Source organism: Onychostruthus taczanowskii, unplaced genomic scaffold (assembly GCF_017590055.1).
Source record: "Onychostruthus taczanowskii isolate IOZ18803 unplaced genomic scaffold, ASM1759005v1 scaffold38, whole genome shotgun sequence".
NCBI lineage: Eukaryota > Metazoa > Chordata > Aves > Passeriformes > Passeridae > Onychostruthus > Onychostruthus taczanowskii.
This window is the reverse complement of record NW_024501237.1, coordinates 5,864,070-5,881,705: the sequence shown is the minus strand read 5'-3', so window position 1 is coordinate 5,881,705 and position 17,636 is coordinate 5,864,070. Positions and strand designations below refer to the sequence as shown.

The 17,636-nt window shown below is 35.7% G+C and overlaps 1 protein-coding gene across 4 annotated transcripts in view; it reads left to right on the top strand.

Moving 5' to 3' along the window:
• LRBA (LPS responsive beige-like anchor protein) overlaps nucleotides 1-17,636 on the top strand; it is a 369,042-nt gene that overhangs the window by 48,155 nt on the left and 303,251 nt on the right. For all 4 annotated transcript variants that reach the window (XM_041411918.1, XM_041411916.1, XM_041411917.1 and 1 more), the window contains exons 10-22: nucleotides 342-539; nucleotides 1,102-1,235; nucleotides 2,486-2,594; nucleotides 2,706-2,858; nucleotides 3,442-3,610; nucleotides 5,060-5,139; nucleotides 6,478-6,540; nucleotides 8,316-8,413; nucleotides 10,608-10,700; nucleotides 11,489-11,597; nucleotides 12,128-12,209; nucleotides 13,824-13,947; nucleotides 14,202-14,394. In XM_041411918.1, the coding sequence (XP_041267852.1) occupies nucleotides 342-539; nucleotides 1,102-1,235; nucleotides 2,486-2,594; nucleotides 2,706-2,858; nucleotides 3,442-3,610; nucleotides 5,060-5,139; nucleotides 6,478-6,540; nucleotides 8,316-8,413; nucleotides 10,608-10,700; nucleotides 11,489-11,597; nucleotides 12,128-12,209; nucleotides 13,824-13,947; nucleotides 14,202-14,394 (1,605 nt within the window). The remainder of the gene's footprint in view (nucleotides 1-341; nucleotides 540-1,101; nucleotides 1,236-2,485; nucleotides 2,595-2,705; nucleotides 2,859-3,441; nucleotides 3,611-5,059; nucleotides 5,140-6,477; nucleotides 6,541-8,315; nucleotides 8,414-10,607; nucleotides 10,701-11,488; nucleotides 11,598-12,127; nucleotides 12,210-13,823; nucleotides 13,948-14,201; nucleotides 14,395-17,636) is intronic.

Sequence of the window (17,636 nt, the reverse complement as noted above, 5' to 3'; positions counted from 1 at the left end):
AAAAAGATGGTTCCTTTTCTATCTGCTCCTCAATTATTAGTTCCTTCTGAGTGAACATTGCTGACAGTCCTGCTGTTTCCAAACTAATGTGGTTCTTTTACATTACCCACCATTCTGGCAATGATAGTCTTCAAAAGAATTCTGCCATTTTAATGCTGTAAAATTGACTTTGAGTCTTATGAGTATTCGGTTCTTATGAGAACTTTTCTTTATGAAATACTTCTTGATTAAAGAAGCAACATTTTAATCATTTTTTGCAATAGTTGTACTGATCTGTATCTTCAGTGTGCTTGGTCTGAGTTTTTTCTCCTTTCCTTCCTCAACCCTGCTTCCCAACCTAGGGAACGTTCAAGTTCAAGGCAGAAAGCGATCTCTTCCTCGATGAACATCACAAATTGTTGCTATATGATGGCAAACTCTCCAGTGCTATTGCTTTTATGTACAATCCAAGGGCTACAGATGCACAGCTGTGTCTTGAGTCGTCCCCTAAGGATAACCCTTCTATTTTTGTTCATTCACCACATGCCCTCATGCTGCAGGTAAATCAACATTTTCATAGATTTGGAGGGTACAAATGATTTCTGTTTGAAAACCTAAAATCCAGTTTTATAGGGATTTTGATATGGAATTGCACATAGGTTGGGTTTTTTTGGGTTGCTCCTATTTCTTGAACTAAAGAGCATGCAAAAGAATCCTAAGAAAAAGAATTATTCTATTAGTAAATACAAAGGCTGGGTTAGCTTTGAAAAAAAATCCTTCTTCCTCACTTCCGACTTGTTCACTCCCCTACAGATGTTCCCTATCTCCCATCCTTTGCCCTGTTGATGTGAAATCCTTTTCTTCCCTGTGCTTTGAATGCTACCTCCTCTATATTCACCTGAGGAGCTGCACTGTATATCTGTGTCTAAAAGTATCTATGTCTAAAGCAGTAGGTCAGGCATACTGGACATTTACTGTGACTGTGGCAGCCAGTGTGTTTTTGCTGTTTCTTCTTCTTTGGTAATAATACAACTTTTATATTGAAGAAATTAAAGGCTATTTTAACAAACTTTTTATCAGTGTCTGAAGGAGGTTTCAATATTTCTTGTTTCTTCTTGTCAGGATGTGAAAGCGGTCTTGACACACTCCATCCAAAGTGCCCTGCACTCCATTGGAGGAGTGCAGGTGCTTTTCCCTCTCTTTGCACAGCTGGACTATAGGCAATATTCCTCAGACCACATTGACACAACTGTTTGGTGAGTGCATGTACTTGCAGTGTCCTGGGCTTTGTTCCTTTGAAGTAAATGAAATTGCCTATTGTTTTATCAAATGACAGAGTGGTTTGCAACAAACATTGTTTTGTGCAACAATGAATTATGTCTAACAACAAAAAGTTTACAGGCAGGACCTCAAAGTGCTGTACTTGTTTGCACCACGTGTTCTGTGAAAGGTCACAGAGAATGAAAATGTACACAAATTTTATAGTTGACAATTTTCTGTGTAGCAGAATTATGGGTAATATTCTTGAGCTTATTCCTTTCATGGAGAGAATCCACTGGGGGAGGCTTCAAGAGAAACTCTGGGAAGGCTGAATGTTTCAGCGACATGAAGCCATGCCTTGGAATTTTTCTTCGTTTTGTTTCAACCTTCAGATTTTTGGAAGATACTGTTACTTAGTGTTGCTGCTAGGCTTTTCCTCTGGTTTGAGCTCTGTTTCAACTCCGTCCAACTTCTGAACATCCAGACACAGAGCTTCTAAGACCTAGAGCTCCTAAGTTAAAGAGCAGCAGTAAAAGCAAAGGGATTGATTTTTAGAGTTCTGGTGTAGTTTGCTCTGATTCATTGCATTTGTAGTTTCATGACTGTTTAAAGATTGTCTGTATCCATACTGTTTCTTAGAAGGGATGATCGCAATATTCCTTCAGCCCATCCGTTTGTGTCTGTGTGTTTCCTGAGCTGGCTCAGACTTGGGCATCTATGCGATAAGTCAGGGATTTGATGCAGTTGCAAATTGGCCCAGCAATAAAGGGGTTTTCAGCTGGTTACTCTTGATCCACAGGCAGTAGTGCCTTGACAGGAATATTACCTCTGGCAGCAGCATAGCAGCAAAGCTGTGTCTACAAAAATATTTGCTCATCTGATAGCTTAAGAAGTAGAATGGCAGTCATAACTGATGTTGCAAAAGTTTGTAGCTGAAACATGAAGCAGAGAGTAGTACAAACTTAACTGTTGCACTTCTTGCAAAAATTCAGAAGGATTTTCCTTTTATATGGTTATCTCAGAGTCCAGAATTTCAAGTTAGAAAAGCATTAATAAAATAAGTAAGTTTTTTGAAGCAAGCATTCAAAATTTAGTCTTGCTTTTTGTTTTAAAAGTTCTGATTTACATAACAGATTATTTACATAACATATATCTCAGGGTTGTGTGGTGGGAGTGTTAATTTGGAAATACTTTGTCTTGCTGTAACCCTTTAACACATTTCTGTTTACTAAAACATGTTTTCCAGTTCTACTTTACTGGCATTCATCATGGAGTTGTTGAAGAACTCTATTGCTATGCAAGAACAGATGCTTTCCTGTAAAGGCTTCCTTGTGATAGGACACAGCCTAGAAAAGGTGAAGTAAATCTTCCTTGATGTTTTACATTAATGTTGAATTTTTTTTTTAAAATTAAATATTTTTCCTAGACTGTTGCAGTGCTCTCCGTAAGCAAATCTTCTTTTGCAGTCTTCCAAGGCTCACGTTACCAGAGCTGTGCTAGACCTTTGCCTTGCCTTCTCAAAATACCTGAGCAATTTACACAATGGGGTACCCCTGCTGAAGCAGCTGTGTGATCATGTTCTCCTGAATCCTGCAATATGGATTCATATCCCAGCACAGGTAAAATTGCTTATTCTTATCAATACGGTATCTTACTGTGTATTGATTTGGGAGTGTTGATACTAAGCCTTGACTTCAAAGAATTACGAATTCATCCAGGAATTCTCTTCAGCCTCTGCTTTGCTGCATATAGTGGTCGAGTTTTGCAGACTCTCAGAGTTTTCTGGGATGTGCGAAACGTGCAGTGTTCTGCAGAACAGAGTTGTGACTTTTGACCCAGACTGGGAAGGAAGTGTTAATGGGTTAGTTGGGAAAAACTCAGCAATTTTTGAAGGGAAATTATCTTGGTTGTCCGATTTTAAGTCTTGATATAAATTGAAAGTGAGTATTTTTGTTTTGGTGAATTCCTGTTCTCTGACAGTGAAAAATTTTGATCAAAACTTTGCAGGTGAAACCTTTTTATCAGCACTGCATGATTTCAGAAATATAATTAAATTTTTCATCAGTTTTCAGAGGTTTTAAGACTAAGCTATGCTGAGAAAATCTATTTAGGACATTTTGATAGATGAAATGTAAGAATTCAGTTGTCTGACATGCTGTAATTCAGATGTGATGATTTTTGTTTTCCTGACTGGTGGTGTAGGTTCAGCTGACCCTGTATACTTACCTGTCTACCGAGTTCGTTGCCACTGTTAACATTTATGGAGCGATCCGGCGGGTTGGGACAGTTCTTTTGGTCATGCACACCCTCAAGTATTATTACTGGGTGGTGAACCCTCAGGATCGCAGTGGGGTAACTCCCAAGGGCATAGGTATGTAAATATATGTATATATGTATTGATTTTTATTCTCACAATCTGATGTTTGTTTTAAGAAAGTTTTATATACACTGTTTAGAATAGAACCATCAGTTCTTCAGAAATAATTAATGGGGTGGGTTCCCCGTAACAGTGTGAGCGGTGTGCTTTTGTCCTTGAAAGATTTTTTTCACAATCTATAGGAAACTTTCTTTAGAAGTCATATCCTCTGTCATCAGACACCTATGTAAACTGATACTGGACAGAGGTGGTCAGAGAAATGGTAGGATGTTGGTACAGTAGAGTTGTTCTTGGGAATATAGCCTTTCTCTGTAATTTTTGGAATTTCAGAGAGAGAAGCAGGTGATGGGAGAGAGCTAGATTTACTAGGGGTGAGTGCTCCCTAGATGAGTCTGACTTCCTGCCACCAACTTCTTGAAATTATCAGCCTTGCCTCTTAGAGGGCTGTGAGGATTGTTTTGTAGTATTTTTCATCCTTTAAGAAGCAAAGCACGCATGTTTTTAGTCTCTTTATTTTTAGTCTCTCATGGATTTACTTAGTTTTGTAACCCATTTATTGAGCCTGAGGCAAGTGGATGAGTAGGATAGTCTTAGTAATGCAGTTTAATGGCTTATTTTGACTAGGCTGGTTTATACTGAAAATAGCTGTTCTTAAACCAAGTATGCCTGTGGGCCTATGCTCTTTATAAAACTAGACTCATATGATCACTTTCATTCTCTAGATGGTTTGCTTTTCTCTGATGATTAAGATAATGAGAACTGTGACCCTACAGGCAAATGTAAAAACTATCCCCCAAAATGTGTTTGCAGCACTTCATTTGCTTTCTGTACCAAAGCTTTTATTTGACTTTGACATTTGGTTGCACCTGTTTTTTTAACTTTGCCTCTCCTGGGAGCTACTGAGTGTTTGAGTACTTGTAATGTTTCTTTGAAAGTCTGCAGAGATGGCAGAAGCCAGTCCTTTTTGACTTTGAGTTAAAAATGTAAGTCATGTCTTTCAAGGTACTCTTCATACATGGCATTATAAGATCAATTTCTGTGTATTTAGCCAGTGTATTATAATGGTGTGTAACTCTCGCTTTGAGCTATGGCAGAACTTGAGAAAAACCTGTAAACTGCAAAAATTTGAAATGTAGAAATTCTGACCTTAAGCTCTTGTATCAGTCTTATTCCTTGCATGAAGTTTGTTTATAGCACTACAAGGAAACATTAAAATCATCAGAATTTAGATGAAGCCTTAGTGGAACCTCACTAATCAGACATTTTGCTAATAAAAAGTGATAAAACACAGTAGTGTTTTGTGGTCTGAAATAGAGGGTGGGAAGACATAGAATTGTGCCTTCTTCACCCAGAAAATGCCTTTTATTTTTCTTTCTGTGAAAATGCTGTCTGTGCTAATAACGACTGTTAATTTTTATTTTATATATCTACTTTATTTTGTAGATGGTCCACGGCCTACTCAGAAGGAGATTTTATCACTGCGAGCATTTTTGTTGATGTTCATTAAACAGCTAGTCATGAAGGTAGGATAGCTGTAAATTATGGTAGAATATTTGAGTTTCCTTTCACAAAAAAATGCCTAACATGCTTTAAACATGTTGAATTTTGTGAAGTAACTAAACAGAAAAAGCCATGTAAGGTGCTTCTTTTTGTTGTGGCTCTTGCCACGGACAGCAGTGCTAAAGGATGCATTTTTTTCATTTTATCCCCCTTTTAAGCTGTTTTTATCAGAAGTAGAGCTGTTACTAGCTTAGAAATGTTTACTGGTGGGGAAATAAGTATTTAGTTTTGGTTTTTTTTTTAAATGAACAGTATCAGATATGTCATACGTGCCTAGAGACCAAATAGAAATATTTGACACTATGTGCTGTGGGTCAGTGGGACAGAGGAGGATAAAAAAGACTCTCAGTAAGTTTCACAACTGTTTCTTGGGTATTAGAGGAATATTGGAATTCAGCAGCTCTGTTGCTTATAGGCTCTTCATGACCTTTTCCCATCATAAGTTTTTGGTCTCTCTGTGTAAGGCCTGCTCAGCAATAACAAAAATATCTCTATGTTATCAATACTGTTTCCATCACAAATCTAAACCATAGCTGTGTGCTGTCTCCTGTAAGTAAATTCTACCCCAACCAAAACCAGCACAACCAAAAATAGAACATCTGTCGAAAAAGTTTGAGTTTGATCCTTTGGCAAGTTTTCTGTTTGTACATAGTGGTGCAAAATCTTTTTGGGAAGTGAAAGACTTGGTTTAAAAAATACAAGCCCCTGAAGTGAAGAAGCCTGCTTTTGCCTACCCTCATCCTGTTCTTAGAAACTGTTGGTTTTTATTTTATTTTCACAAAAAATACTTCAAGTCATATTGCTGGCATAGGTGCCATAAATGATTGAGATTTCTTCAAAGTTGATAGCAATGGAAGATGGGCTTCTCTAGTGGAAAACAAGAAGCAAACATAGATATGGGTGTAGCTAAGAGGCTTATAATTAAACTTCCAGATCTGCTTTTGAGTCCTTTATGCCACCTCAATTGAATTCTTCTATTAACGGGAAGCTCTCAGTTGAAATTGACTGTATCAATTAACATGTATTACTCTAACAATTTCATATGCAATATTGCTATTTATATTGTTTTTATGCCTGTGTTGAAATTGCTTTAAACCACTTTTATGGCGTTCAGTGGGTGCTTTTGGGGGCAGGGAAGAAGCTACCTTGCAGCCATGAAGCTATTACAGGATCAAGTGAAAGCAAATTTGTTGTGTGGTACTTGCTTTGTGATATAAACATTTCTTGTAACAATTCTTTTTTTTTTGGAAATAGCATTCTATACTTGAAAGCTGATACTTAAAACCTGTTTGTTTTTAAAGGACTATGGAATAAAAGAAGATGAATTGCAGGCTATCCTCAATTACCTGCTTACTATACATGAGGTAATTTTTAATTTGGAGGGTGTGTTTATGAAGAGTGGCATACTAGTACTGTTTGTGACCAAATGTTTGAATAATTTCAAATATAACCTCCTTTATGCCACAAGATGGCTCTGCAGAGGAAGGAGCAAACATTGTCCAATTTTTCAGAGAAGTGTGCTGATATGCCAATATTCTTGCAGTGATTTAAGCACTATGTTCAATGTTAGATTGAAGTTCATTAAGCCAGTAAGTCAAAATGGTTTCTTATGTTCTACAAACCAATTTACCAAGCAGAAAAACAGATGGTGAGACTGACTTTAAAAAAAGTCAAAACCTTGTTTTAGGCTGCCTAAGTAATATTTTTTGTTTTATTTTTCCTCCTTTTTTAAATTTTGCTTCTTAAATAAAGCAATGAAATTGAAAACATGCATTAAAAAATAAAGATGTATGTTAATGGCATCTAAGAGAAGCATACAAACTTAATTGGGAGAAAATGTTGGTTACCACTGTTACATCTGCATCTTCATATTTTAGCACCAGGAAAAGGCACTTTATGCCAGATGCAGCATCAAAGACAAGGGAAATGGGGACATAAATCTAACTGATCTCATCTCTGTAACGGTGCTTGAAATGGGTAAAATAAGGAATTAATTGAACTTCATTTCAAGCAGTATAGATTTTTTATTTTTAAAGAATTTTGCTTACACCTATATTTTCATTTTATTCTCTGTGCTGGTTACTACTACTTGGTATTGCCATAGTCAAGCAATTCTACTTTATGTGGAGTAAATAATAAGACCCTTGGTAAGAGTGAACTAAAATGGCAGAAGCTTTATATAGGCTTCAGATGAGGATGTAATGTTTTAAATATCTTGGCAGTTTGCATATTCATGTGTCAAAGATCCATGAATGCTGAATCCCACAATCTAACTGTGAATTCAGAAAGTATCAACAAAAAAATTAAATTTAGCCTTCTCATATGGCTAAATAGTGATAGCATCTGTAACGTCAGCTGTTAATATCATCAGGTGAACAGAGTTGTTCAGGAGGATTTAAAACTGATTTTCTAATTGAGGATTAGAGTATTTGTTCAGAATACTCTAGAGTAAAGAATCAGAGTATTTGTTTAAAAGTATTGGTCACTGTTTTATTTGTGGACTCCTTTTTTTTTAAAATAAACTTCCATTTTAATATGACAGAGTATGGGAAAAGACAGTTACATTTGTTATTTCTTAGGTTAGTTTTAGTTACAATGAACTTGGAACAAATTAATGAAATGTAGCTTAGAGTGATTTAAATTAAAAGCATGGCAAAATTTACTAAGCGGCTTGAATTACCCATTTAAAATATTGTCTGTGGCAGGTGGTAGTATTTTTTTCCTCATTTGAACATTTCTGAGTAGAAACTTTTCATTAAACGCCACCCTGGGCCCCAAAAAATGTGCGGCCATTTATTTGTAGCTCCTGTGCAGGAAAGGATTGGGAAATACACATGCAAACAGAGGAGCACGTGTGTGGAAGGAAGTAACATGGTCTAAATTTCCATTGCCTGTCAAATCCTTACATCCCGGACACTGATATATCACTTTTCACCCTAAACAATTAAGTATAGTTTTTGCAATGTTTTCTCCTGCCTTTAGAGCTATAGCTCTTTTGATCCTGGCCAAAGTGATTTGAACCTTAGTTTGTTATTAATCTCCACATACTTTTGAAATATTTTGTAGTGGTTCTTTTAGCCGAAACAATGTTCTAGTGTGTATGTGTTGTGAATTCAAATTTGTAACTTTTATCCAACAGGATGACAATCTAATGGATGTCTTGCAGTTGCTGGTTGCTCTGATGTCAGAGCATCCTGGTTCTATGATCCCTGCATTTGATCAGAGGAATGGATTACAGTAAGTTAGAATTTTCTAAGTGGGAAAAAGGAAACAGTGTTTTGACCATACTGTTGCTTGCAAGTATTCCCATGAAATCTGAATGGTTCTCATCAGTGTGTGTGTTGCAATCCACACCGCAACAACAGACTCCTCATCTTAGGAGATTTTTGGGTCCAGGTGTTCATTTTGACAAGAGGTGCTGTTGGATTTATTATCAATGAGGTGTTTTTTTTAATGTTTTCAAGCTGTCAGTCACACTTAAAACAGGGAGTGATCCATTTCAGTCTGTGCATTGATGTCTTCATCTACTGGTGCTCTGTCTTCAGCCCCCCATTCTTACAGATGTCTTAGGACTGGAAAGAGGCTGACAAAAATTGATTCAGATGTCTTCTGATCCTTGTTAGTTTTCTTCCTTTTTTTTCCCCCCATAGGACTTTTCCAGAAAAACTTTTTATTTGTTTAAAAGTAGCACTTTGTGCTATGCACTGTTTGGAATCTTTTTCCCAACAAACAGAAAAAAAGTGTTTAACACTATTGTGAGAGAAAAGTAGGGGAAAGTAGCAAATTTTACTTGTACAAGTACAAAATCTGCTAGAGGAGTTAAGTTGTGACTCTTTTTGTCTTGTGGCTCTCAGAGGGTGGTCACAGTATTGAACTTTTCTAATTTAGCAGGAACCTGCCTGAACGTAGTGGGAGAAAAATTAGTACGCGCAAACAAATGTAAGAACAATTCACAGAAAGATATGGGGAATACTAATTCTCTCACTGTGCAAAGGCAGAGTCTCATTTCTTACATTTAGCTGCACCTATTGGTTAATCGCTGTTTATATATTTTTTTCCAGTTGTCCTTTCTCAAGAGACTGCATTCAGGCATGGTTCTAATTGTTTTCTCCTCTTTTAGTGCTAGACTGATTTTTATTTTGCTTTTTACCCATTTTCATCAGATTTGATTTCATTTGTATGGTAATGTGTTACGTATGGGAAACTAATAAAAACCTCTAAAGTATTTGAATGTCAGGTTGGGTCTCCAGTGCAGTACATTTGGTTTTATTTAACAATTAGCAGTAGGTGCTTTTTTTTTTTTGTTAACAAGTATATGAGCAAGTCAGCATGAATAGTGAGTCCACAGCGAGAAATCACTTTGTTTTCCTGTCTCATTTGTTACACTCCTTGCTCTGGTATTGTCTCCAGTCACTTAATGGAGTGTTTGTATGCTTCTTGATACATCCACTTTTTGTGATTAAGGCATGATAATCTTGAAATTTAAAAATAATTTTCCAAAACTTTGTAAATATTTGGAGTTCTCTTAAAATTAAAAATGTTAGAGTAACCAATCTAGTGGGGGGAAGAAAAAAAACAAGAAAGGAAATGCTTTTCCCCTATACAATTAGGAAACCCTGATAGTGTTCTGTAAGGAAAAGCAGAGAAATGGATTCTATTGCTTTGAATGGCCAGTGTATCATCAGTTGTGCTTATTTCTTTCCCTCTGTAGTTTCTGTGGTTGCAGAATTCTCCAGGATAAATTATTTGTTATACATAACTGTTTTTTAGTCACCCTTAGATTTTACCTTTAATTCTGATATAGAGCTATTTTTTTTTTTGTCTTAGTTCAGGCGTCCTGAGAATTATTTTTGGGTATATAAAAATAAAAGTACCTAACTACTGACGAATGTTCAGTTATGTATAGATAAGGCCTAAAAACTTAGTCCTTTGAACTCTTTAAAACTTGCGGATCTAAAATGCCATGTTGTAACATGGAATAGTTTTGGAAAGGCTCTCCAAAATTCTTTACATGAGGTAGGCTTTTTCCTTCCCCCTAGTGAAATGATCCAAATTTCTTAAAAAATTTTCTCTTAACTTGTTTATGGTAAAGGATAAGTACTGTGCCTTCTGTTCCAATATGATTTCATGGAACATTTGGAAATTAATATTTTATTTTTTCAAAGAGAGCTTAGTAGTCCATGTAGATAAGTAGAATCATATTTTACAGATTTAAAGATCTGTTGAATACTATGAACCGCAGTCCAGCTAGAATCAGATAGTGATGTGGCCCTAAGCACTTGACTGTCTAAAAAGTGATGAAAGAAATTGAATGTAACTGATAAATATATTTAGATGTCTTCAAAGTTTTTATGGGAGGTTTACAAGGACTAAAAACCTGCATTTGTTATTCCTCACATTGACAGAAGACCAATGTGTTTTCTCCACTTAGGGTTGTCTACAAGCTTTTAGCATCACAAAGTGAAGGCATCAGGGTGCAAGCTCTGAAAGTGATGGGATATTTCTTAAAGCATCTTTCTCCAAAGTAAGTACTGATTTGGGTCTTAAAACTAAACCTCCAAAGAAAGGAAGGAGTCAAGGTAGGGTGTGACACAGACATTCTGTTTGTTACTTTGGTTATAAATTATTGGGTGTATGTACACACGTTTGTGTGTAAAGGAGAAAAAGCTATAATGGAGGTTAATCACTAAATAGGCTTCACTGAATAGGAGCTACTTTTCTTCAACTACCCCTCAGTCTATTTGTCACAAATATATTTTTGATATGGTGGAATTGCTTGTTGCTGGCAGCTAGTGTCCAGGCATTATCACTTCCTTGTCCGGCTGATTGAATAATTGCTTGCAGTATGGCCTCCTTCTTTTTAGTGACCCTTTTCCAGTGAAATCAGTAGCAAGAATTAGACTTGCTAACCCCATGTTACTGAGAACTAGGTTTAATATATCTTGAGTTGACTGTGATAGTGGATAACTATTGTGATTGCTGTCCATGGTTGCATTTTTGAGTGAAATGAAGGTAAAGGTGTGCTTTCCTCAGTGTTTATCCGGAAATCCCCAAGGCTGTGTTTCAGCTTTTTGGGCCCATGGGTGAGTGGACCTCATTTATGGAAGAAAGGTGGCTGCCTTCAGGGAATGATTTGTCCTTTCAGAATCTCAACACTTCCCCTTTTCCTTCACCAAAAGTGGAAGACGTAAGGAACCAACAGGAAAAATATCTTACCAGTGATTTTGTGTTTCTTGAGGCACATTGTGTTAAACTTTTTCTCCCCTAAAGCAAATGGAATGCATGTTGTTTAATCTTTCTCTACCATTTTAGGAGAAAAGCTGAAGTCATGCTTGGACATGGATTGTTCTCTTTGTTGGCTGAAAGGCTGATGCTTCAGACAAGCTTATTCACCATGACCACATACAATGTCCTGTTTGAGGTAGTCACACACTGTAGTTAGGATCCGATCTTTCTAATTACTTGTAAGACATTGTTAGAAAATTGCTTACATATTTGTGCTGATATGTTCCAGATGACATTAAACCTTAGTGTGATGCAGCTGAATGCTGCTTTTTTTGCCCCCAAAGCTTACTATGGATTTATCCCCTCCTTAACTTGGTTATGCTCATTATGAACAATTCTAGATAATGAGTAACCTGTATGTTTTAGCCAGATGCTCATGTAGATGTGGAATTTTATTATAGCAATGATCTTGCCTTAGGATAATTGCTTTGGTTAGATTCACGTTCATCTTCCAGTGTACTTTAAATAACAATGTGCACTTAAGAGAGAAATAAAAGAATAAAGTAGCTTATAGAGGTTTAGAAACAGGATGAAATAAATTATTAAGAAAGTAAGTGGGGATTTTTTGGATGATTTTTAGAATGATGGTGATTGTGCTACATCCAACTATTTTTCAGTAAGCTGTCTTCATGTACATTGATATGGCATCTTCTTCTTTCTTGCTAGATTCTGACTGAACAAATTTGCACTCAAGTAATACATAAACAACATCCTGACCCAGATTCAACGGTGAAGATACAAAATCCTCGTAAGAACGATACACATTTTTAAGTGCTACCTTAAGAAAAGTCTGCTTTAAAAGAATCCCACAAATGAACAAGCTTCTTAATTACATCTACCAGTCTTCTAATCTCAGTTTTACAATTTTTTTTTACTCTAAAATACAGATAACTTGTATTTAATTGGAGTTCCATCCACAGTATTTTTGAAAGACATCTTATGTGTCTGTCGTTCATAACTCACCTTTTTTGGCTGTGCAGTCACATTATAAAATGGTTTATCAAGACATTTATGCACAGGATACTTTGATTTAATACATGTTAAGGTTCCAGCAAAATTCTGAATGCATTATTTAGTGATGTCAGACTAAATTACCTTAAGTATAGAAACACCTTTCATCTTAAATTACATTCAGTATGACAATGCTAGGTGGAAAATAGGATAAATGTATCTGTTCACTGTTTTGGTTAGCTTACTTTTTTGGAAATATCTTGATATGAAACTTTAGATGTCTTTTGAACTGAGAGAAAATACTGATCTCCTTTTCTGAATTATATACATCATTGATGTGTTCTGTGCATAATAGAATGGACTTATGATAGCTTTGCGAGTTAACTTTTTTCTGGAGAAATGACAGATTTTTTTCCTTTCGTAGCTGCTTTGTCATTAAGCGTAGGTCACAGTTGTAGGTTTACTTCAGGTGGAAAGTGGGGGAAGAGAAAAGAAAGCAAAGCAGATATGGAGGAAAGCAATCTGGTTGCATTATGCCATTTTCCTTCTGGTAAATTTGTATGAAGCAAGAGATATATATATATTTATGTTGCTTTCTCCTAAGATTGAGTTGACAGTCTCTGCTGTGGTCAGTATAGAGAGACTGAGTTGATTCTGAAATAATGTAGGTCTGGTAGGAAGAGTGACTTGTAGAGTCCCTTTTTTAGTTCATTGCTGTTATTAAATTAGGAATTTCTCTTTAAAGAACTTGTACAAGATGAACTGCAACTATCACAGTGACTGTGTTCAAATTGCACCCTAATTAATTTCCAAAGTTGACTTCTTTTAAAGTAACAAGAAAAGTCACCGCCCCTCTGGTTCAAAAAGTGTGATGTACCCTGAATTTTGACCTCCTAAAAATACAGAAAACATTGTGATCATAAGAGATAAAATTTTATATTAGGAAGGTTTTTTATAACAGAAACTGATAAGTTTAATGGGAAGTTGGTCACATTCTTTGAAAATTCAGTATTGTTAAGGTAGAGCAAAATCTGATAAGGTAGAGCATTTTTCTCATATATTGGTTTTGTAATGCATGTTTTTTTATGTGAACCTCATGTAAAGATTGTTCTGACAGATTCTGATAGCTTGTCAATTGTTATGCAGTAATATTTGTGTTGCTTAAATATGGTAATTCAATTAACTACATTTTCTTTAGAGGCATACAAATCCCCCGATGGGTTACTAGGTTTGAAAAGTATTGGAAGAAGGGGTTTATTTTGCTTAAACTTTCTTCTCCAATAGAGGTGTGCTTTTTCTCAGTATAAAATTTTATGTGGTGTCACTTTCCTTGTGCAAACACTGTTGAGAGGCCTTGTGTTTTATGCTGTGCGTAGTCCTAATATTTTGTTACTCATGAACTGTTTTACAGAGATTTTGAAGGTTATTGCAATCCTGATCCGTAATTCTCCACAGTGTCCAGAAAGTCTGGAGGTCCGGCGAGCCTTTCTCTCAGACATGATTAAACTGTTTAATAACAGCCGAGAAAACAGGAGGTAAGATGGTTTGCTCTATGTATAAGTATATAAAATAAAAAATGAAGTCTCCTAGTAAATTAACTCATGAGGACAGATACAGCTTCACTGCTGTTTCAGCAAATTTTGTACTTTAGCAAAGTCTTCAGTATGAAAAATTAGAGAAGCTTGCATGTAGCAATTTTTAAAGCATGTTGGATTCTTGACTTAGCTGTTGTATATATTTCTAAGATATATTTTATAATATGATTCAACAGCATGCGTGTGTTTTGCAGGAGTTTGTTGCAGTGCTCTGTCTGGCAGGAGTGGATGCTTTCCCTTTGTTGTTTTAATCCAAAGACTTCTGAGGAGCAGAAGATAACTGAGATGGTGTACACCATATTTCGGATTTTGCTGTACCATGCAATAAAATATGAATGGGGTGGCTGGCGTGTGTGGGTGGATACACTGTCAATCACACATTCAAAGGTGAGATTAAACAAATTTTAGGAGCATTTGTGAAAAATTTTGGTGCTGGTCTTGCTTTTTACTAACAGCATGAACACAAGGTGGCGCACCATAGCTATTCATCAACAAAAATACCTTTTAGTAACATCAAAAGCCTGTAAAGCAAATCAGTAAAAAGCAAAGAAATCCAAGTTAAAGGCAGATGCTTCTGTTGTTAAACTGTCATGGAATATGGGGTGAGAGTGCAAATCCATGCAGCATGAATGAGTTATTGTTAACAAATTTGTTATTGTTCTGTCTGAATTTTGTTGTTGTTACAACCAGAGTTACATCATAAAAGTTATTAGTGGTTCTCTGAATGAGGCACAGTAGTGCAAAAGGTATTTTATACTGCCTTATTCTAAACAAAGGAGTGAGGCCAGTGTGGGCCTCAGAATTATTCTGGTTGTCAGAATATTTATTTAAAATGAATTAAGTTATAAATTACCTATTTCTAAGTGTGTGCAACTTAGCAGTGTGAAAAGGACATCTGTGAATGCAAAAGATCACTTTATGATACTAAGGAATTGTTAGCATTTCTGAGGTCTTGGATTTTGAAAAAAATCTTTTTCTTAGAAAAAGTCAGTCTCTACAGACAGCAAGAACCTTGTTATTTTGCAGCTCTATTTATTGCATTCAGAGGTCCATAGTGCATTCTAAGGCTATGGGGAGACAATTGTAGAAATCTTTATAATAAAAATGGGTGAAATAACTTTATTAAACAGTCACTTAGCTAAGTGGAATTCCTGTGCAAAGTACCCATGGCCACATTTGAACTCTCACAGAGATCACATTTTCAGTGTTGGACCATTCTTAATATGCTTTTTTGTCGGCAAACCCAGTTTCCTCTCTTCGCCCCAAGATGCAGAGAGCATGGGTGAATTGTACAATGGCAGGCTGTAACCAGAGTAAAGATCCCTAACGTGCTTTTATATAAAACTGGTGTAATTTAGCATGTGTGTGATTGCTGGGAATCACTGGGAATTGTCCCTGGGGAAAGATGGAGAGGTGAATAAAGGAAGACCACCTTTTTAATTCTTAGAGCTTTGGTGTCTTGAATTTAGAAATTAGCTAGCACATTATCTTATAATCTGTAGTTCTATTCCTAGACTCCTTTTGTAAGATAATGTAATGTCAGAAATCTCGTTTAAACAACATCTATGTCAGAAAGGTTATATGGATTTTTGGTCATTCTTTTCAGTGACTTAATGTGGCTAATCAATGCTGTAGAGTTCCTAGAGAAAAACCCCCAAGATTTTATTGTGATGCCATGGCCAAATGTCAAGAACAAAACCCAGCAGTTTTAGAAAAGACCAAAAAATAGATAGGCATAGATAATGTTGGTCTGGTTTATTAATTTCTATTTTAAGAGCTGTATGTTTTTGTGAAATACCATAGTGAATGAGAAGAGGACCTACTTCAGTCTGTGTTTCTCATTTTTTGTTCCTTGGTTGTAGGAGTAACTCCCTGTAAGTTTTCTCAAGTCTAACTTTGTTGACTTTCTGGTCAATTTATAATAGCTGCCTGTTCTTCCAGCCCATTTCAGAAGAAGTTGAATGATGGCAAGTTTGGAAGTGTGTGAGTGTGGGCAGAGTGTGGTGGTGGAATATTGAATGACTCCTAAAGGAATTCAGTTTGTTTGGATATCAGTACTAATACTAGTTCCAGAAGCCTAAATGACAGTGTTTAAACAGCAAAAGCAGCCAGAAACTAACTTGACAATATTGATATGAATTGATGGTGCCATTATCAAGATTTTAAAATTTCAACTTTATTATGCACTTTCCATTTGAACTTTTTTGTAAATAATACATACAATTCATGCAACTAGCCATATAAAACTAGATGATTCTTCAGAGCTGTCTGTTAATTACATAAATATAAATTAGGATAAATCACAAAAAAAAGTCTTGAAAAATGTCCTTGTAAACACATAATTATAATGATTTTTAATCCTGTTAATTTTACTTATTTTAAATAGTCTTATATCCTGTTTTACCACCACTGAGATTCATAGAGATTAACACATAACCTCGTGTACACATAATTCAGTGGGCAAATTGTTCGATGCTAAGTGCATCTCAGATGTTTTTGATTTCTAGCATGCTTTCAAAGTAATGTGGGAATTATGGGAACAAAAATATTTCCTTAACGTTGCTAAAAGAATAACCAGTTTGGGTTTTTCCTATTTCTCTCTAATTGTATTAGGTTACTGCTTATTTTTCCTTTTTACAACCCTCTGTGCCATTCGTGCCACTAATTTATAACACCATTCTATGATAAAGAACAAGTACATAAAGGACCAGTGTTACACAATTGGATAGGTTTTGCAGAGCTACACATCAAGATACATGCAGCTGCTATAAAAAGCCAAAGAAACTCAATTGCAATTTTATTGTCCATTTTGATAGATTTCCTGCCACCTTTGTAGCAGGGAAGCTGTTTGTCACTGTAACCCTCTCCTCCAACAGCTACACAGTGTTTTATAAACAGGGGTGGCTTTTCCAGCATAATTGCACTGCATTGGCTTCCTTGCATTCAGGATTTAGAAGGTGTGTAGGTGTGTGCAACCTTTTAAAAACCAAATTTCTTAGTATTACTCATGTATTTTGTTAATTTCCATATTATTTTTTGATGCTTTCCAGATATTAAACCATTGTTTACAAAAGTGGTTAATCTGTTTCTTCTAATTCAATGAAAATATTATTGGAAAAATGAAATCGCAGCTCCAGTTTGTTCTGACTTGCCAGTGTTGAATTTATGAAGGCATCCAAGAACTTCTGTTTTTTAAACATTGCAACCATGCTAACTCAGCCTTAGATTTTTATCTGTCTATTCCAGTTACTTTTTACAAAGGACCAATGATTTGGGGGTTAATAATAGGAAAAAAGTCAAGAATGGTGGACAGCTTCCCTTTTTAACCTTTCAGCTTCCCCAAGTTTTAAAAGAATAAAATTATATACACAGTGCAATGCACTCCTAAATTATCTGAATGTTTTAAACTGGGAAGACTAACATGTGCTTATTTCAGGCCCTTAAATATATTTTATTACTTAAAAGTTGATTCATGTTACCTTTCTGTTAAAGAAAATATATTCAGGTGAAGAATGATATTTATTTTTAGTTTTTAATAGCTCAAGACATTTTCAGTAAGACTCAGATGTTAATATGTGTAAATGCAGTTTTGTTTCTGTTTAAGTGGAAGAATTTTATTCATTGATCTG